Here is a 22,328-nt window from a genome sequence, read left to right as displayed (position 1 = left end):
ACTGCCTTCCCCTGCCTTCATGCCAGCTAGAATGTAAATCACCGGCGGGATAGCACTTGGAGCACTTTGTTTTCCAAAGTCGCCCGAAAGGCCTCGCTCCAAGTGCCATTCTAGCCGGCGGGAAGTCTTTAGTAACATTAACATGTTAACTATTTAGCTTGTGCTTTAGCTTCTTGGCATCCATATGTTGCAGATGTATGACTTGTCTAGATGTTGTCTTGCATATCTTGACGTCCTTGGTCCATGCAGGTAACTTTCTGATTCTCTTAAGTGATGGGCAAATTTGTCCGGTTTTGCTTTGCCACGAATTTCATGAATTTCCAGTGAAATGGGCAAAACTGGCGACAAATTTGTGAAACTGCGATTTTGACGCCGGTGACAATCCGCCGGTGTCAGAATGGGCACCGGTGTCGTAAAAACTTTGATGCTGGCATCGGAACCATCGCAACAAATTTGTGAATTTATTCACCGGGGGCGAAACGCACAAATTTGTCATGAATTTGCGCCTGCCCATCACTAATTCTCTCAGTACGCCTTATAGGTTCACTTTCTTCAGGTCTATTGCAGTTGGCATCAGGAGTAGGAAAATGTCCTACTTTTTGCATTAGCGGCACTGTACAGCTTTTGCAGGACATGTAGCATAATTTGCAGTGTGTTGTGTTGAACCACAATGAAAGCAGTATTTTTTATTTGTATTTGCTGCACGGTTTTGCAGTGAATTCCTTCCCTTAGCACTGTATTTTGCCCGTGACTGTGCATTAGTAGGCCACATTGCTAGATTCACAGTCTGTACATTCCCAGCAGTTCCCTGACTGAGAGTCTCTCTAATGTGAGGTGAGTTTGTTTTTTCCACTATTTGGTCTCTTAGCATTTCAAAGTCACAGGTAACAACCAGCTCTCTTAAAGCTGCTACAAATTGTTCTGTGAATTCGCCATTACGTTGTCTATGTTGGCGGAATTTATATCTTTCAGCAACCACATTTACTCTTGGCACAAAAAAGTTCTTTATAGCAGTAAGAGCAGTTTCATAAGTATCATCAGGTAATGGTAATATATAGAATATACGCTGTCCCTCTGCTCCCAGGCAGTGATTAAGTAAACCATGCTTTCTAGCAGCAGACATTTCCCCTTGGTCAGCAGCAATAATGTAATTTTCAAACATACGGATCCAAGCAGTAAAAGGTATGGTAGGCTCACAAGGGTTTGGAAGAAAAGCTGCAGGCTGCTGCAGAGGTAGAAGAGACATCTCGTTGCCAATATGTTATGTTTTGGTAGCAAAGGATGAGTAGAGTATAAGAGTGCTTTATTATCAGGTTCATGCAGCCATTACACTTCAACAGTAATTTCAACTCTAATACTTTTAAGCTGTATAGAAAATACTATGCACACAGTATAACTCTTGTGCACAGTGACACCTACAGGCCCTTTGTATAAACCACAGAGGTGACGGGCAATGTTTCCGTGCAGGTCATATTTGTGCAAGCAATGAAGCACCGTGGATAATTGCAACACCAGTCCTGTGTCACCCAAAACTTCCTGTAGGTCTTTTGCAATCAAATGAGGGTTTGCCTTTGCCTTTCTGGTTAGCATACCAGCAGTTATCCCTAAATTTATTCTTGCTCTTCCAGATCTTGCCTTGACTTGACTCCATGGGAGATTTTTATTAGATATTGTGGGTCAGATTTTATCTGTGCACATTTACATTGAGCAACAACCCTTAAAGTGAACGTTGTATTACAACACAATTGAACTTGCATATAACGATGTAAGATGCGCCGGGAGATTGCTGCAGTCTCTCGCCTCCCGGTGCGTCTCAGCTTGGATGGCGGTGTGCAGGCACGCACTTCCGGGTTCCCGGCCTAGTGACGCTGGTGTCTGACATCATAACATCATCTGTGCACATCGGATTAGAATTTTGGTGCCAAAGACAGCTTTAAAAGCCCAGTCCACCATTTTGTGAATGCTCACTGGTTCCATTTTTACTGTTCCTGCCGAAGCGTTTGTTTGTGATTTTGGATTCCTGTTTTTTTTTTTTTACTTCTGCCCGACCCTTGACTACGATTTCTGCCGCCTTCCTTGAACTCTTCGCCTGACTTCGACTACGTCTTCTCTACAACCCTGCCGGTACCTTGCTTACGGTCTTGTTACGCACTTTCTTGTTGGTTTCCACAGCAGAAAGCGTAGGGCCCCAAATGAGCGTCGGTGTACACCGAAACCCACAGGGTTCCCCTGCGCATGGTACAGTCGCTGATAAAGGTTCCTGATAACGTGGTCATTACAAATGCTTTTTTGTATGCTTGTTCATTTTAATGGAGAAAAACATATTGATTATGAAGGATCCATCTAGAAAAGCAAGTGTGAATGTTATATTTTGGGGGACTAATTGATCAAGTATCGCAGAGATGAAAGAGTTAAAAACCATAAAGGACTTTTAAGGATATACTGTAGATCATGTGACACCCCTGAGATGATGAATGCTGCTGTCCTACTCCATTCCTGAAACTCTATTTCAAAGCTCTGAAAATCCAATCTGGTGATCTGTCAAGCTTTTAGTGTGACTGATTGTAGCAAAATACAAGGAATTAAGGGATCTCCTTTGCAACAGGGAATTCACGTCGTTCCCAATAAAAACACCCATAAGTACATGTATATGGACGAGCATCCTAATTCAGTTATTATGTAAACTTTGAAGAAAAAAGAATGCATTAAATACTATACAATAAATACGTGTAGAACAATGATTATATTGGTACACTAGAATTCAAAGATTACCTGGATTTATTCCTATACACTAGCAGTCTGTGTGTTCTGAAAAAGTATATATAATGCCAATATATTTGTTTATTATTTAATAATGTCACCTTTAGTAAAGCAAATACATTATTATCCTGATTTGTTGTATGCCACACTTGACCCTCATCTGACTCTCAGGGTCTCGGCTGCAAAATATCTGGATATTGCATGCTTTTGCCTTAATAAAAAAAGTTTTACTGCTTCTGATGGGTGCTCCAGATAAAGCAATGATATCTGAAATGGAAACATCTTGGAAAATCCACACAAGACACTCTTTTAATAACTAACAAACAAGGTACAGTAACAAGTCTGTTTAAAGAAAAAGTGAAAATGCTCAATAAATATACACCTTGTTGGCTTAGGGGCCGATTCATCAAGAGTCGAATATCGAGGGTTAATTAACCCTCGATATTCGACTGGGAACTAAAATCGTTCGACTTCGAATATCGAAGTCGAACGATTTTGCGCAAATCCTGCGATCGATCGATCGAAGGATTTTTCGTTCGATCGAACGATTAAATCCTTCGAATCGAACGATTCGAAGGATTTTAATCCAACGATCGAAGGAAAATCCTTCGATCAAAAAATCACAGGCAAGCCTATGGGGACCTTCCCCATAGGCTAACATTGACTTCGGTAGGTTTTATCTACCGAAGTAGGTGGTCGAAGTATTTTTTAAAGAGACAGTACTTCGATTATTGAATGGTCGAATAGTCGAACGATTTTTACTTCGAATCGTTCGAATTCGAATTTAACCAATTCTATGGTCGAAGTACCCAAAAAATACTTCGAAATTCAAATTTTTTTACATTCGAATTCTTCACTCGAATTTTGTAAATCTGCCCCTTAATAATAGCACAGTTAAGACCCCAGGTCTGTCCTGGATCCAGAAAAATAAAATTCTAGAAACCTGTTCTCTTCACATATTACATACCTTAAAGTGGAAAAACAAGTGCAATCTTAAGTACAGCACACCAGCCAAGGGGCTGATGTGACAAAAGGAGACCTGAAATATTAAAGGGGTTAATAGACCAGGTGCCAGACCATTAGTCCCACTGGGGAATGATTAGGCTTGCTTAACGGGGATTGGCCGTGGAGGGCCCACAGTGATTTGCTAACTAGGGAGCAGGAGAGGTTACAAATGCAATTTGCTTACAAATTATCACCACTTTCATTTACCTTTACCCTTAGCGATAAAGGAGTTTTTATTTAGGTTTAGTTTATTTTTTAATAGGGTTTTTTGTTGGTACAGGTATGGGACGTGTTATTAAATAAACCCTTATTGTGTACATTAAGGATTAATTATATCTTAGTTGGGATCAAGTACAGTACAAAGTATTGTTTTATTATTACAGAGAAAAGAGAAATCATTTTTTTTTTCAATTGTATTATTTGGATAAAATGGAGTCTAATGGAAAAAAGCTTTCCTTAATTCTGAGCTTTCTGGATAGAGGGTTTTGGATACTGGATCCCATGCCTGTACTCCCGTCTGGACCATAGTTCTACTGAAGGTTATCCAAGAGCATGCACCTGTGGTAGTAATCCTTAGGTATCACAAAGTATTTGTCAGAAAAGATTTCAGAAGTACTGTATAACCTGATTTAAATGAATTTTAATTTACTGTTTAAAATTGCTTCCACTGATTAAACCTGCACATTATAGATGGTAGTGGAGAGAATTTGTAATCATCATGCATATTCGGCAAAGTAACTGCTATTTCAGTAAGTTTTGCAGGCAGCAGACTGCAGGAAAGTGTTGGATGGCATCCTGCGGGGATCATTATTTTGAAGGTTCCGCCATGAGCATTAAGTAGCACAGTATGCAATAGAATAATATAGGAAAACATATATTTATAAAGATAAAGTCCTATTACTGCAAAATTGTACTGCATTTACTAAAACAGCTATTTCTTAAAGATTTAGTTATACCAGCTGGCTTGTCATCACAAAAGCAATTTGCTAAACACCAATCAACAAAAAAAAAACTATTTGTACACAAGACTTTCCAAAAGTCATACAGCCCCATACTGTGAAGTCACAGTTGGGGACAAAGACTAATAAACTAGCCAGAATCTCTTGCAAGTGTAATAAAGTTTACTCTAATTCTCCCAGCTGGAGGTGCAGAACAGATTATAAGTAGTTACATAAATTTGTCAGTCTCTGGAAGTTAATTTCACATGTTTGCAGCTTGTTATGCTAAGAGTTAGGCTAAGCTAAATGCCACATCAAATCTACAGCTATTATAGAAATCTGAGAATAATGCATATAAAATAACTTAGTTTATAACATGTTCTATTAGATTTGTAAAAAGCACTGTGTAACAATGGCCTACCAGGTTGTAAAATGTTTTCTTGTTGAGATGACATAAATACATCAGCCATTTAGCTAGTCCTTTTGTAAAAAAAAAACCCTTGATCATAAGCTCTTGTGATTGCGGCCCACTTGTGACATTGGTATCAGTATTTATTTGTGTCCTCCTCTAGTACAGGACACCATATTAGTCAATAAAATCAATCACGTGGAGCGCTCACCTCCCTAGTTCACACTTTTGTAGTGCCAGGTGCTGTACTGTGAGACCCACTCCTGTCACTGGGTCAAATTGATATCCAGAAGAAAGCCAGCAGCACACTGAGTCTGGTTGCAGTTGTGTTCAAAAGGAAATGTTATTTAGCCCATATGCAAAAGGCAACGTTTCGAGCCTACCAGGCCCTTTATCAGCTTGATAAAGGGCCTGGTAGGCTCGAAACGTTGCCTTTTGCATATGGGCTAAATAACATTTCCTTTTGAACACAACTGCAACCAGACTCAGTGTGCTGCTGGCTTTCTTCACCATATTAGTCAATGACATCTAGTTTTCTATGAAAACAGGACTGAGGATTAAATTCTCCTATTTATCAGTCAGCCACATACCCAGGTTGATAATGACCCCAAATATAAAACAATCTAACATTCCAAACAGAATCTGTTCAAGAATAGATGAGAGCCCCATACATTGCCAGGTGATCTTACAAATTATCCACAACTGATCAAACTGTGTATACAGATGCAGATCATTTACATGGGATTGAAGACAATCCTATGTTTGTTTGTTAACATGATATGTTTTAGAACTCTTCTTTACCATGGTGAGAATGGTAAGTCTTTGGTTCCACGGCAGCCCCCATAGAACAAACTGATATGTTGCCAGAGCAAGAGAAAATCTTCTACTGCAACCAATATTCTTTAAATTACTGTTCAGTTATTTTAATAACAATAATATTAAAATGACAGGCAGTATTTTAATTAGCTTAAAGAGTTCTATACTGTTTACATTTTTTTGTTGGGACACTGCTTCCCCTGTAAATCCCACATTTCAGACTTTATATTCTACAAGCACTTTGACTTAATTCAGCTATTCAGCTTGATTAAAATACAAACATCAAAATCCTTTGATGGGGTTGTTATCCCTGGAGAATAGGGAAAGTATCATAAAACCCTTCAACCAAAGAGTATTCACAGGTGTCTATATATAAAGTAGCTGTATTAGCTTGTTAGCTAGGTCCAGCCACACAGCTGTGGTGCTCATTTTTGATGGGCAATACAAATAAGCTAGTGCAGAGGAGGAATGTTGTGAATGATCTTAATTTTCATAAGGAGTGGTATATTATTAAATGTCTTGTTGTTTTATAAGCTTGTGGATCACTTTTTGGCCAAATATTTATGGTAACCAGAGGTTCAGTTCTTTCTGCTGAAAAGTGGGGAGTGGCTCAGTTTTTGCCAATAATATGTACACATATGTAAAATGTCAGACATGCCACAGGGTGTCCTTCCACTCACAACAAGCAAAGTTAACAGCTGCAATGCCAGAGTAAACATTATATAACAAACAGGGGTATAATGCTGCTTCGACCTAACTGTTATGTTTTGGGTAGCCGAGGGTGAGTAGCGTATAACTTTATTAGCAGGCTCTCATGCAGGCATTACACAACAGTAACTTTCACTTTTAAGCTGTCAGGAAGTATGCACAGTATCAATCTTGAGCGCAGTGACATCTACAGACCATTTGTATAAACACCACACTAACACTTCTCCTTTGTTCCCATGAGAGCACTTTGCTGTGTATAACAGTATAGAACTTGCCAGTACTGGCATGGATGTATCCACAGTGGCACATAGAGAAAGGAAATAGTGACTACTGAGTATAGTACCTTTGCCATTTTTGAAATAACATAATATGAACCCTTACATCATGGAACTACAATACCTTTATGAAAGCCACCACTTGTTACCAAGTCATTTACAGCTCAGCTTTCTATGCACAATCCTACCTGCATGGCATACCAAACCCCCTTACTGGAGGTTCGTTGAATGCGGGTTTTTTCTGTGGAGGAATATGTTGAGGCTATGCAAGTAAAATATAATTATGAAATGGAAGAATCCTTAACCGTTAAAAGCATTCTTCTAAAGCTCTTTGTTATGCATTGTCCAGTAGAGGGCAACATAATGCTAGAGCCAGAACTGCATTGCCTGTAAAATTGCAGAGTTGTATTAAGGAATAGGGATGTAGCGAACCGCCGATAATGTGTTCGCGAACGCCGTTCGCGAACACCGGCAAAAAATGCGAACAGTTCGCGAACAGTTCGCGAACTTCGAACATCCGAAAATCGTTTGATTCGAACGATCGAAGGATTTTAATCGTTCGATCGAACGATCTTCGTTCGAATCGAACGAAAATCGTCGAATCGAACGAAAATCGTTCGATTTTAGCGACCGAATGGTCGAACGATTTTGACGCGAACGTCGCGCGACGTTCGCGAACTTGCGGCGGACGTGAACAGCCGATGTTCGCGCGAACAAGTTCGCCGCAGAACAGTCCGCGACATCCCTATTAAGGAACCCATAATGTTTTGTATCTGATGGATAAGAATATAAGAGTATAAGAATGATATAAGGAAAAAAGGCATTAGACATGTCGAATAGGCAACAGGAAAGAGCCTTAAACTCCAGAAAAAAAAGGAGTTTAATAAAAATCTTGTGACTTTGCTAAGCCTGAAAAAGTCCTCCATTGTTAACTGTATTGATACAGCACAGGACTAAGAGTCTCATTGTTTTGTTTCTAACATCATGTCCCGTCATTTATTATTGCCTCTTATGTAAATAGACACAGCAGTGCTAGGTGAGAAGTGACACAAAGTTGAACACCTGTAGCTGTTTGTGCAAACATATTTGCACAGATATTAAACAGCCCTAATTTTAACACAAACCAGCTATTACAAAACTGATATCCGAACAACAATTTACATATTCCTTAATGCTTATAGTTGTACACCAACAGACATATTAGCATTGATATACTGTAGGCTAGATTGGTGGCTTTCAATATTTTTAACAATGTGGGAAATTAGCTAATAACACATTAAATAACACATGCATTAGAATCATCATGTCCTACAAAGCCATCTCCATATGATGATTGGGTGCCATACAAATATAATATAGAGCTCAGACTGCTGAATATATACGAGCAGAACCACAACCCACAGTCCTACCCTTATAAACAGTGCAAGACAGAGATGTAATTGAATGTAATGTTTGGGTTTGGCACACAGACACATGCAAGGTGAAACGTACCTGTAGTGTGAAATGAATAGTAAAACTGGCATACCTAAAACAACTCACAGCAGATAAGAACAAGCACTTATGCAAAAGCTAACTCTGTCAAATTCCATTTATATCAGCAAATACTGTATATGAAGAATGTTGCAGAATTATAATTCCAGTTTAGGTTCCAGGCTTTATTATCCAGGCTTTTTACAGTGCTACACATTACGAAATGCAAGAAATGTCAACCAAGTTTATTTTGATAATAGCGCCATAGACAGTGTGATAAAAAACAAAAATGAAATATAAGCAAGACCGACTGTAACTAAAAATATCATTGCCAGCAATTCTGCACAATTATGTAACTAACAGGAAACCGCTCCACACTATTAATGAATATGTCTACTTAAGGGATGTAAAGCCATCTCCATTCCCATTCTAATACCAGATTATGTTAAACCAGATCATGGTCATTCATTACCAAATCAGAAAATGACTGTACTTTGTATAAATTGTATGTGAATGAAAAGGTATTGGTAAAAAAAAGTACAGATATAATGCTCCCCCAATGGTAAATTGTATTGGAAGCATCACAATTCTGCAAATCAGATTCTTCATTTTAAAAAATGCATAGATGTAAAAGCTGATAAAAATCATTGTATTCTGAACATCTTTTTAATTGCACATTATGGTATATTTAAATGGATTGGTGATTTTTTTCTGCAGTTAAAGAAAATTGTGGAAGAAAAACATGATCTTGTTTTATTTTAGTGAACCTGAATTTTCAGGATTTATCAATTGAAAAAAATCTTGAAAAAATTTGAATGAAAAAAAAATGGCAGTTAAAACTTTGCAACTATATACAGAAGTCCGTGGAAGGTACATTGCTTACATTCAGGCTATTTTCTTTCATTTATACAAACTTGAATGTGGTAAAAAAATATATGTGAAGTTTAGATTTTTGTTGCAATCAATCTTTTTTTGTTTAACCGAGAAGAAAAAAAACTTGAGTTTAAAAGTGATTTTTTTTTTTCCACAGCTGAAAATAAAAAAAACACTCAAATTCTAAATTTGGTTAAATATGCCTAGTAGTATAGAATGCTTTTTTAAAAACAGATTCTATAAATGGTTCTAACTGTGCTTTAAACTCCAAATGATTTACTTTTCTACATGACTATAGAAAGAGGAGAGTTTTTCAGACTGCTCTTATGGCTCTTCATGTAAAAGAATTTACCTTCTGTGATGGAGGTACAGGAAACAGGTTCACTAGTGGATCGGACTATACTGGCAATCCTGTATTTCCTCGAACGATGTTGCTGCATAGTTTTTTCCAGCCGCCCTGTACGTTGGGTGTGATTTGCAGGAAGAGCACTGGGTGATGGCAGACACTGGCCAGGTGGTTGAGCAAACACACTGCAGCACATTTTCATGGGTTTCAGAGACTGGGCAACTTTTCTTTCTTTCACCAAAAGTTGAGATTCTCTTTCCGATGTGCTGAAATTCTCAGCGGATGTGTCCAGTGACCTGGACTGTATGTGATTCTCACAGTTTTGCCACTGGGATCTGTCTGTGGATGTTCTACTTCCATCATCATCAGGTGAAACCTGGGAATTAGTGAGAGGAAATCCACCACGGAAGCTGTGTTCCAAACTGGTGCAGCTGCTCCCAGTGGTGGCTGTATGGATTGCACTATAAGGGCTAAAATCGGCAGAGCGAAGTGATCCTTGAACTTCAAGTGAACAAAGATCTTCTGATGAGCAGCTGCGAACTTGGATTTCGGCCACATCAGACACCAGCAATGAAGTGCTATCTACAGACACTGCAAAACAATACAAATATATACAGTATACCTCAAAATCTATATTCTGCAATACATACTGTATAGTTCCTTTTGGCAGGCCATAATTGTCCAGTTACTTTTTTAATTACACTACCATCACTGTCAACACATTTTCAAGTTATTTAAAAGTACATTTGTCACTAAGGAAATTATGTTTGTGAAAGTTCTCATTCATCCAGGTCATGGTATATCTATAGAAGTAAGTCAAATCAATTGGACTTGCTGTGTTTTATTTTTCTTGAAGAAGTTTCACCAGTCATCCAACTCGCTTTCTCAATTCAGAATAACCTTAATAACACATAAGGTTTAATAACACATAAAAGCTCTAATCTTGCTAATACAATCAACAACTAATTTAATTACATCATTGTGGATTATCATAAACAGATTATGCTGATTGGAGCAACATTCCAGAGGGTATAAAGCAAAGCAAGATCCTATGTACAAGTTATTCTGAATTGAGAAATCCAGTTGGATTTGGATTGGTGAAACGTCTTCAAGAAAAAAAAAGTCCAGTTGATTTGACTTACTTCTATAAATATACTAAGGAAATTAGTTTGTTTGCATTACCCTATAATCTGCAGATTAGTGAGTATGAATGGATGGTCTATGTGCTGTGCAGTAGTAAAGTAATGCAGGCAGAATTGCCCAGAATTTTGTGGAACTGATCAATGAATGATATCTTCTCTGTAAATGGAAGGAAGTGTAATTTGTTGACATTTGGTACACATGTCAGCATCAAAATTCGGTATTCTTCACTAGTAGGGATGTAGCGAACGTCGGAAAAAAAGTTCTCGAACATATTCGCGAACTTGCGCAAAAATGCGAGCGGTTCGCGAACGGTTCGCGAACCCCATAGACTTCAATGGGAAGGCGAACTTTAACATCTAGAAAAGACATTTCTGGCCAGAAAAATGATTTTAAAGTTGTTTAAAGGGTGCAACGACCTGGACAGTGGCATGCCAGAGGGGGATCAAGGGCAAAAATGTATCTGAAAAATCTGCCTGTGTGTGCTTGGAAGAGATAGTGTAGGGGGAGAGCTGTTAGTGATTTCAGGGACAGATGATAGTAAGTTTGCTGGCTAGTAATCTGCTTGATACTGCTCTGTATTGGAGGGACAGAAGTCTGCAGGGATTTGAGGGACATTTTAGCTTAGGTAGCTTTGCTGGCTAGTAATCTACTGTTCTCTTTAAACAACTGCCATACGTTGACCTTGTAGGCATTGTTTGCCCAGTTTTTTTGGACGCAGCCACTGAAGCACAGTTGCCAGAAAAAATATGCCATATAAATGCTGAAAATAGTCATTTTTCGCCATACGTTGACCTTGTAGACATTGTTTGCCCAGTTTTTTTGGACGCAGCCACTGAAGTGACTCCGGTGTTTTTTCTGGAGACGGTAATATTATGGATATTTAGACAGAATGTGAACAAGGTCACACAGCTCGATGGCGGGTTGAAGAAAACAGTGTGCAAATAATGCCTACAGGGCAAATAATGCCTAAAAGGTCAACTTATACACTACTACAGCGGTAGTAAAATAAAAAAAAGTAAAATAAAAAAAAAATGAATATTAAAAAAAAAAAATTAAAGTTGGTGCTGCTGAACTACTAGGAGCAGCAGATTAGCACACCAGTCCCACTCCCCAACACTGCTAGACTAATAGCACTGGGCTCTTATAGTAGTAGTAGTAGTAGTAGTAGTAAAACAACAAAAAAATAAATAAAAGCAGTCCTTACAAGGACTACTGTTATTGCAGCAGTCAGCAGATGAGATCAGAAGCAGGACAGCTGCCCACTGCAGCTACATACAGAGCACTGCAGTAGAAGGTAGATTACTAGCCAGCAAAGCTACCTAAGCTTAAATGTCCCTCAAACCCCTGCAGACTTCTGTCCCTCCAATAACAGAGCAGTATCAAAACGATTACTAGCCAGCAAACTTTCAACTGTCCCTGAAATCACTAACAGGCAGCAGCTCTCTCCCTACACTATCTCTTCAGCACACACAGGCAGAGTGAAAAAACGCTGCAGGGCTTCGGTTTTTATAGGGAAGGGGAGTGGTCCAGGGGAGAGCTTCCTGATTGGCTGCCATGTACCTGCTGGTCTGGGGTGAGAGGGCAAAAAAAAGCGCCAACAATGGCGAACCCAAAATGGCGAACGTCGCGCGACGTTCGCGAACTTCCGGCGAGCGCGAACACCCGATGTTCGCGCGAACAAGTTCGCCGGCGAACAGTTCGCGACATCTCTATTCACTAGATGTGTGCTTCTCTACAAGCCCAAGGCACACATCCCTTTTGGGATAAAGATCAGTAAGTCTAAAGTTCTAAAGATGTCCCCAGTATCTCTTCATCATCATGCTGTCGGCTTTTTCATTTCTCTAGCTGCCTAGGGACATTATAATATATATTATATATAAGTACCTGTACTCAAAATCAAAAGTGGGGTGCACAGTTAAAAATAACATATATAAAATAAAAAGTAAAAAATAGTGGGACCGGCATTCCCTATAAATTCAGTTTATTACTTTGTATTTAACACATTGTTATGAAAGATAACAGTGGTATGTAATTTTGCTAATTTGAATACATGTAACTGCTCAATACTGATTACTGGCAACACCAAATTGGTTGGATTAGCTTGTTAAGCCTTGAACTGCACAAGCAGGTGTGTCCAATCATGAGAAAAGGTATTTAAGGTGGCCAATTGCAAGTTTTGCTTCTGTTTGACTCGCATCTGAAAAGTGACAGCAACTCTCAAAGGATCTGAAAACAACGATTGTTCAGTATCGTGGTTCAGAGGAAGGCTACAAAAAGCTATCTCAGAGGTTTAAACTGTAAGTTTTAACTGTAAGAAATGAAGACCACAGGCACAGTTGTTATAAAAATACAGAAGCGGCATATGCAGAGGATTGTGAGAATGGATACAGACAATGCAAAGATCACCTCAAAAGACCTGCAAGAACATCTTGCTGCAGATGGCGCATCTGTACATCGTTCTACAATCCAGTGCATTTTGCACAAAGAACATCTGTATGGCAGGGGAAAGAAGCCCTTTCTTCGCTCAAGCTACAGACAGAGTCGCTTGTTGTATGCAAAAGCTCATTTGGAACAAAGTGCTTTGGACTGATGAGACAAAATTTAAGTTATTTTGTCATAACAAAAAGCAGTTTGCATGGCGAAGAACACAGCATTCCAAGAAAACACCTGCTACCTACTGTCAAATTTGGTGGAGGTTCCATCATGCTGTGGGGCTGTGTGACTAGTTGTTAAACCTTGACCTTGTTAAAACCGAGGGCCGGATGAATTCAATGCTTAAATGTTTCATTGTAGCAGATTGCTGTTAATATGTAAATGTCAGCTCTTGCTGTAGTTAAGATCTGTGGTTACAGGTTACAGATGGTACCAACATCATTGCCTGACCCAACAACTTGTCTTTTCTAAAATGCATCCATTTTTAATCATAGTTCATTTTAGTCTATCAGTGAGAAGATTAGGTCAATACCTTGGGTGCTGAAGCCTGCTGTTGTGTTTCTGTCACCTAGACTGGATTCTGTGACCTGCTGATCTATGCTGGCCCCCTGTAGAAAGATAACAGAAACAAGAAACACTTTAATTTACACCAGCATTAATCTGTGTAAGACACTCAAGTTATCACATTTTGCATTTTAATTTGAACATAGAGGAGGTTTAAAGCATTTCTTGCTAGAGGGGACCCTTTACCCGCATTTACTTATTAAAGCAATTAATAGTTAGCCAACAAAGATGTGTTTTCCTAGCATTAAACAGTACTGACAAGTGGAATATTTTAGCATGAATTGTTCTGCATTTGCTGTAGAAGCTTTAGACTAGATTAGCTGTGTCCATTGCAGGGCCCCAGGGTGCATAAAGACAGATGTATATAAAAAATGTGAAAGCAGATAAATAAAGCACAGCTTCAGCAGGCTGTTGTACAAGCTGCTAATGGGACTCAGCAGGATTCAACCTTCATTTTCAGTAACTCATGTGCCTTAGAAATAATTTCTTGCATTTTACTGTTATGTAACTTTCTTCATTATTGAGGCACAAATGTTTAATATTTAACACTAGCAGATGCAGGGATTAAACCAAAAACCCTGTCTCCACTTTAGCAATCATAACACCATCCATCCCTGCTTGACACTTGGGTCAGTGTTCTGCAGAGACAGTAGAGGAAAGGACACGCTTGGTGATTAATTTATTTCGTCGAATTCCCATGTGTTTATTTGCATGTTAGTGACCATGCAGCTTAGTGTGCCAGTTATTAACCTTTCAAGACAATTCACAAATGCATAATACTCTATCCAGCTCTGGTTTGCATGTTCATGCTGCGCACATGACATCTTCCCTCATACTTATTTGTATATAGAAACTATGGGCAAATGTGAAATGGCAAGGCAAATTGGTGTAATATTGTTTGAAGTGCTTCCAGTTTCATTTTTTATTAAAAAAATTAAGGAAACTAAAGTAAAAAAAAAAATGGAAGGAAATATTAGATAAGATAGATAAGATTCGTTATTTGTCATATGCATAGTTATACAAGTACAACATGCAGCATCCTGAACCACTTTTTTAGGCTATGCAAAGTTAAAATATACAAAAAATAATTGTTACATAATTTTTTTTTTTAAATTAAGGATAGCAGCACAGCATATGTAGTAAAAGATGAACCATGTTATTTACTTAAGTGACAGTGAGTGAAGATTGTATAAAAATATAAAATATAAAAACAGCAGTGCAGTACAGTACACCAAATAAGCATATTGTGGTGAAATAAAATAAAAGCAAATGGTGCAGTAACAGTACACAGTATTAATGTGCAATGTATGTGGATTGTATACTGCTGTATTGTGGTGACATACAGTAATGTGTCATATAGATCAAGTAGGTGCAAGTGAAGAAGGGGGAAGTGATATGGGAAATTATGGGTAAGGTGGCATGTCTTGGTTTAGCAGTCTAATGGCCTGAGGATAGAAACTCCTTTTAAGTCTCTCAGTTCTGGCCAGGATACTGCAAAAACCTTTTCCCTGATTTAAGTAGGTGAAACAGGCCATTACTGGGATATGATGAGTCCTTGAGAATCCTGAGGGCTCTGGTCCTGCATCTCTTGGTGTAAATGTTCAGCAAAGATGGAAGAGCTGACCTGCAGCAGCATTCTGCTGCACGTATCACTCTCTGAAGGGCTTTGCGGTCCTGGACACAACTGTTTCCACACCAGGATGTAATGTTCTGTGTTAGGACACTTTCCACAGCACCAAAGAAGAAAGTCTTTAGCGTCTTCGAAGAGACCCCAAACTTCCTCAACTGTCGGAGATGGTACAAACACTGCTTTGCCCTTTTAGTTTGAACTTGGATATGTTTAGACCATGTCAGGTTCTCAGAGATGTGGACTCCGAGGTATTTTAAACTGCTCAACCTCTCCTCTAGGTTCACACTGATGTTAAGGGGTTTTGTAGTTCTGCTGCTGTCTCCTACTAATGTCCACCACCATCTCCTTGGTCTTGCTAACATTCAGCTGGAGGCAGTTTTCCTGACACCACAGTGTCAGGTTATCCCTTTCTTCCATGTAGGCTGTCTCATCATTGTTTGTGATGAAGCCCAACACTACCATATCATCAACAAACTGCGTATATATATATATATATATATATATATATATATATATATATATTTATATACACATACACAGGTATGGGATCTGTTATCCAGAAACCTTTTATGCAGAAAGCTCAGAATTGTGGAAAAATTGTCTTCAATAGACTCCATTTTATATATTATATATAAACAAACATACATATCTACACACACACGAGAGAGAGAGAGAGAAAATAAAGGTGGCCTGCATTTCAATACCATTGCTTCTGAAAGAACTTTACTGTATACATTTCACATTCCAGTTCCTGCTTGGGAGCTGTATACATTTAACAAAAAGGTTTATAAAATACATAGGTCAGTGCTGCTTCTGTTACTATGACATAAATGGAATTTCAGGAATTGTCTCCAGAGGAACAGAAAGAAATTTGTGCACACTAGGCAACTAAGAGACACTAGAGACAATATTTATCATTTTCACTTGGTCCCATTTTTTTCATTGACATCATTACATGGTTATGCAGTTCATGCATTACTGTATTTTTGAATTCCACTATTGGTAGAGAAAGAAGAAAAAGTGCTATATTGTGTACATACAATGTATATTTCCATTGTTCTATGAATATATTTCTCTTAATAGACATTGTGTATGTGTATACAGGGCGTCCTGGGTCTGGTGGATTTCATATCTGTGGTGTGGGGGTGGGGGCTGCAATTAAAAATTGTTGTCATACAGGGCCCTATGATTTCTGATTTTGGCCCTATATATCTATACATATGGCATAAGCTGAACATACATTTGTATAATAAGCTGCTCTTCATCTAAAAGCCTAATAGGCTGCAGTTGTGGAAAGGGGTGGGGTTGTTTATGAAAACATTTTTGGACTGCTCATACTGCATGTTTTTGTTGGTTTTTAATCCTCAAATGTTAAAAACCAGGAAGACCTGCAATAGCAAGGATTAATATATTAAATAAAAACCATTCTAAATTGAGGAAGCCAGTCAGATAACAAACGCAAACGGCTTCAAGAGAAAAGTATACAGCAAGTCCATTTGATTTGACTTATTACTATAGATATCTTATAGATTAATTCAGAACTAAAATCTTTTAAAGAATGTATAGAGTGATTTGTAAGCTCATATTACCAAGGCTTTCTTTAGTTCCTGTATCAATCAATATTTGTATGCAATTTGTGTAATTCATTTACACCCCTCTATCCACCAGGCTGTGGAATATGTTGGCTTTTTTATTAATACATGTTAATTATAGTAAAAAAAAAAATCAATAAATGATCCACAAATGTTTACCCAATTTTTTCAGCAAGGCACTGATGCTGCAGAAGTTCAGTATGAGATATGACATGATAGGCAATTCTGTTGAAAATTTGCAACGGGAATGTATGAAATGGTAACTTTGCACTCAATCAAGGAGGAAGCAGTGAGCTGAATACATCAGAGGAAATCAGCAGATGTGGAATTGGTATTCTCGGGATCTAATGCATGATGCTTGCATTGTAAAAAGGAAAAATGGAAGAAAAAACTAAAGGAGGCTGAGAATTGTTCTGAAGCCAAGATAACAGCCAATCAACCCATTTATTGCTTATGGAAATTGCCTCATACTCAGTGTCTATAATATGAGAAACTGGGCTCCTGCCAACTCAAACAGATTTCTGCAGGCAGTGTCCTTAAGATGCATCTGGGGAATAATCTGCAGCTGCAAAAATCTTGTACCATATATAGTTGTCTATTTACTTGCCTTGCTATACAAAGGAAGACAATTGTCTTGAGCTGGCTTAACTATTCTTCATATTTGGAAGCTGTCACTTTCTCTCAAATGTTCAGTAGCCCTACATCCCTTCCAACAGGTTGAGATGATAAATAGAGCTTTCATATTAATAAACATGAACGGTTTATAATGCCCTAGTAAGTTAGTTTCCCTAAGGACCCAAAATGTACAATTGATGTACAGTATATATATATTGTTATATATGGTTTATATATGTGAGTGTGTAGATAAGTTGGTATGATGTGTATATATGTGCACTGGGGATTGGAGGGGGAGAACCTCTTTTCAACCCAACGTAACTATGAAACTCTCAGCAACAGTGTATTTCGCTGTAATAACACACAATCAGGGATAAACATGAAAATCAATTATTTTTGCAATCTCTAACCCCCCCCCCACCCAATGTCTGAGACAGATAGCACGAATCACCAACAGCCTTCCAGGCTACAAAAAGGTATGAAAAATGCAGCAGACCCTAAGAGGCAGAGAATTCAGCAGCATGAGACATCATGAGCAATTGTGTTGGAGCACAGCAGCAATGAGTACAACCTGTAGACAGGATACAGGATGATAAAAGGCTTGTTACTAAAGATAACAAAAATATCCTACCACTGTGTAAATATATATTATATTTAAAATATGATTATCAAGTGGAAAGACATGGAATAAGCAGAAGCAGTATGACATTAAGGGGGTTATTTACTAAACTCCGAATGCAAATATCCCCAAACATTCGTGATTTTTTTTTAATAAAATCGGACTTTTAAAAAAAAAATCGCAAATTTTTCGGAATTTATTAAACCCCGAGAATAGAAAAGTCATTATCTGAAAATCCTGCATCTCAGACCTGTCGAGGTTGCATATAAGTCAATGGGACAAATCCCAATGATTTTTTGATGTGCGCTGGGTTTTTGGCAATACCCTCAAGTTTTCTGAGTTTTCGGGTAAAAAATCAGAAAAAAACGTAAAACCAGGATGAAAACAACATTTTCGGGAAAGTATTAATTTTTCAGGATTCATTGAGATCTGGCATAGTGCCGAGAGACTGGCGAATTGCTAATGTGGTGCCTCTATTCAAAAAAGGATCCCGTTCTCAGCCTCAAAACTATAGGCCAGTTAGTCTGACGTCAGTATTAGGAAAGCTTTTCGAAGGGTTAATAAAGGATAAGATACTGGACTTCATAGCAAATCATAATACTATGAGTTTGTGCCAGCATGGTTTTATGCATAATAGATCTTGCCAGACTAACTTAATTTCTTTTTACGAGAATGTAAGTAGAGACCTCGATTCTGGGATGGCAGTGGATGTGATTTACTTAGACTTTGCTAAAGCATTTGATACAGTGCCACACAAAAGGTTACTGGTTAAATTAAGGAATGTTGGCCTGGAACATAGTATTTGTACCTGGATAGAGAACTGGCTAAAAGATAGACTACAAAGAGTGGTGGTAAATGGAACATTTTCTAATTGGACCAGTGTTGTTAGTGGAGTACCGCAGGGCTCTGTACTAGGTCCCTTGCTTTTCAACTTGTTTATTAATGACCTGGAGGTGGGCATTGAAAGTACTGTTTCTATTTTTGCAGATGATACTAAATTGTGCAGAACTATAGGTTCCATGCAGGATGCTGCCAGTTTGCAAAGTGATCTGTCTAAACTGGAAAACTGGGCAGCAAACTGGAAAATGAGGTTCAATGTTGATAAATGCAAGGTTATGCACCTTGGCTAAAATAATATAAATGCAAGTTATACACTAAATGGCAATGTGTTGGGAGTTTCCTTTAATGAAAAGGATCTAGGGGTCTTTGTAGATAACACGTTGTCTAATTCTGGGCAGTGTCATTCTGTGACTACCAAAGCAAATAAAGTTCTGTCTTGCATAAAAAAGGGCATTAACTCAAGGGATGAAAACATAATTATGCCTCTTTATAGGTCCCTGGTAAGGCCTCATCTGGAGTATGCAGTTCAGTTTTGGACTCCAGTCCTTAAGAGGGATATAAATGAGCTGGAGAGAGTGCAGAGACGTGAAACTAAATTGGTTAGAGGGACGGAAGACTTAAATTATGAGGGTAGACTGTCAAGGTTGGGGTTGTTTTCTCTGGAAAAAAGGCGCTTGCGAGGGGACATGATTACACTTTACAAGTACATTAGAGGACATTATAGACAAATGGCAGGGGACCTTTTTACCCATAAAGTGGATCACCGTACCAGAGGCCACCCCTTTAGACTAGAAGAAAAGAACTTTCATTTGAAGCAACGTAGAGGGTTCTTCACAGTCAGGACAGTGAGGTTGTGGAATGCACTGCCGGGTGATGTTGTGATGGCTGATTCAGTTAATGCCTTTAAGAATGGCTTGGATGATTTTTTGGACAGACATAATATCAAAGGCTATTGTGATACTAAACTCTATAGTTAGTATAGGTATGGGTATATAGAATTTTAATTAAAAGTAGGGAGGGGTGTGTGTATGGATGCTGGGTTTTCATTTGGAGGGGTTGAACTTGATGGACTTTGTCTTTTTTCAACCCAATTTAACTATGTAACTAACTATGTAACTATTAATAAATAAGCCAAAAAACCCAGTGTGGATTTGGTCAGATTTTATTTCAGAAAATATTGAGATAAATTTGGACTTTGATAAATAACCCCTTAAATCTCTCTAAATACTTGATGGGTATGCATTTGCCTATTCTTGCAATTTTTTTTTGGAGGATAGGGGGCTACCATACTATCCTTCCCTGTACTGTGTGTTTGTCCAAGCCTATATCCTCCTCTTTACAAATGTGGTGGTCAGTATAGTTCTGGTATAATTGCTGCTGTCTAACTGTGGAAGGACTACTCTGCGTGGATCAAACTAAATGGACTAAATCCTAACCAACAAAAAGATGTATCTGTTTTTAGTTTGCAAAAATAAATCAGCTACAGGTCACTTGTTTGGCATGTGCACATATTGGAAACATATACAACACACATATATTATTTATTATAATTATTCTACAATATTTTATACAATAACAACACCAACTCTATAAGCATATATAAATGTATATTTCATTATACTGAACTGAAGAGCAGAGCTGTGATCTATTGAAGTTTGCAAGTGTCCATAAGTAACAAGCTCTCAAAGAACAGAATAGCTCATTCAATCCCTGAAGGGGTAACAACAGGGTCAGAAATGCTTTCAAAGACAAAAAAAATAATACTAATCTCTTGAGGCCTATAATACATTATAATACAAGATTAATATTTCAAACACTAATTTTAAAATGTAAAAATTGTTCTTTGGTTCTTGATCTTAAAACTATTTAGTAGAAGTCAATTCCCTCCAGGTCTATAAATCAGATGGCTTCTGATAGTTTGTTTCAAGAGTGAGAACCAGTAGTGCAGAGAATATAAAAGGAAATGAAGGAAAGGAACTGCTTTCCATAGCCATTACATTTACAAATAACCTTGCTTGTCTCATACTCTCTTCTCCATTTAGATTGTAAGCTCTAATGAGCAGGGCATTACAAACTGGAAGATCACTTATCATTACATTTTTCAAAATGGAGATCCCCTTTAAAGTAATCCCCAATTCTGTTCAGCATTTCTATTATTTAATCCTCATTTCCATTTTGGGACATCTAGGGGCAGATTTATTAAAGGTCAAGGTGAATTTTCGAATTTAAAAAAAAAAATTGAATTTCAAGCTATTTTTGTGTACCTCGACTAGGGAATAGTCCAAATTCGATTTGAATTTTAAAAAAAAATCAAAAATTCGAATATCGAATGTACTGTCTCTTTAAAAATTCACCATCTAAAAGCTGCTGAATTGCTGTTTTGGCTTATGGGTAACCTCCAAGAACCAATTTGGATTCAATTGGTGGACTTGAAAAATCAACGTTTTTTTAAATTGCTTCATTATAAAAGGTTGTATTGTTTATTTTTTTGTTAGCCAAACCCAGAGAGACCTTGAGAGATTTGTAGGCTTAAAATATTTTAGAGGTGTTGAATACCACCTGCAGTGATGGACCCTATCTTGTCACAGTCCAAACACATAGGTAGGTTTTTATACCTTTAGGGTGAAGACACACAGAACTACTAGTAGCAGCTACTTGTCACAGCTGCAAAATAGACAATTGTGATAATTGACTTTGTTTTAGGAGAGACAATTCACAGTATTGTCTATGGCATGGTATTCTTTTGCACCACACCACATTATTTTATAGCCACAACAAGAAGGTGCTACTAGTAGTTCTGTGTGTTTTCACCCTTAAAGAATTATGAAGATGATTTTCTCCACACTCACTATTTCTCACTATTCAGTGTACAGAATAAAAGTATTTTGCAGTGACAAAGGCTATAATGACCCCAGTCTAGTAAATCGCATCAAACCAATTTCATTCTTCTGACTGCATTTGTCCTACAGTATAAATGTACGATTGTTACTAGGAGTTACTGAATCTTGTTTCTAGAGTGCTAAAAATGCAGTTGGTATTTCACATAGTTTTTGCAGCTCTGCTATTTAGTAGTAATTTGAATTTCATACTGCAAGATGAATATTAGAGTGCTTTGCGACCATCTTAATGAAAAACCTATCATGTGGATGGTGAGTACTTTAACAAAATGACCCATACTTTGCAGATGTCCCTGCTTCTGATTCCCAATCTAGTTGAATCTCTGGACATGCTTGGAGCAATTTTTCTGTTGTCATGTTTCTACTCTACAAGAGCATTGGTTTGACCATCTTCT

At 37.9% G+C, this 22,328-nt stretch overlaps 1 protein-coding gene across 3 annotated transcripts in view; it reads right to left on the bottom strand.

Moving 5' to 3' along the window:
* The window catches only part of fam189a1.S (family with sequence similarity 189 member A1 S homeolog), a 333,221-nt gene that overhangs the window by 6,852 nt on the left and 304,041 nt on the right, over positions 1-22,328 (bottom strand). For 2 of the 3 annotated variants that reach the window (XM_018255499.2, XM_041588328.1), the window contains exons 8-9: positions 13,709-13,784; positions 9,607-10,191 (exon numbers count right to left, since the gene is read on the bottom strand). In XM_018255499.2, coding sequence (XP_018110988.1) covers positions 9,607-10,191; positions 13,709-13,784 — 661 coding nt within the window. The remainder of the gene's footprint in view (positions 1-9,606; positions 10,192-13,708; positions 13,785-22,328) is intronic. The other variant, XM_018255500.2, reaches the window with a different exon arrangement.

Source organism: Xenopus laevis, chromosome 3S, assembly GCF_017654675.1.
Source record: "Xenopus laevis strain J_2021 chromosome 3S, Xenopus_laevis_v10.1, whole genome shotgun sequence".
Classification (NCBI taxonomy): domain Eukaryota; kingdom Metazoa; phylum Chordata; class Amphibia; order Anura; family Pipidae; genus Xenopus; species Xenopus laevis.
Note: the sequence above shows the minus strand (reverse complement) of the source record. Positions and strands in the feature narration are given on the sequence as shown.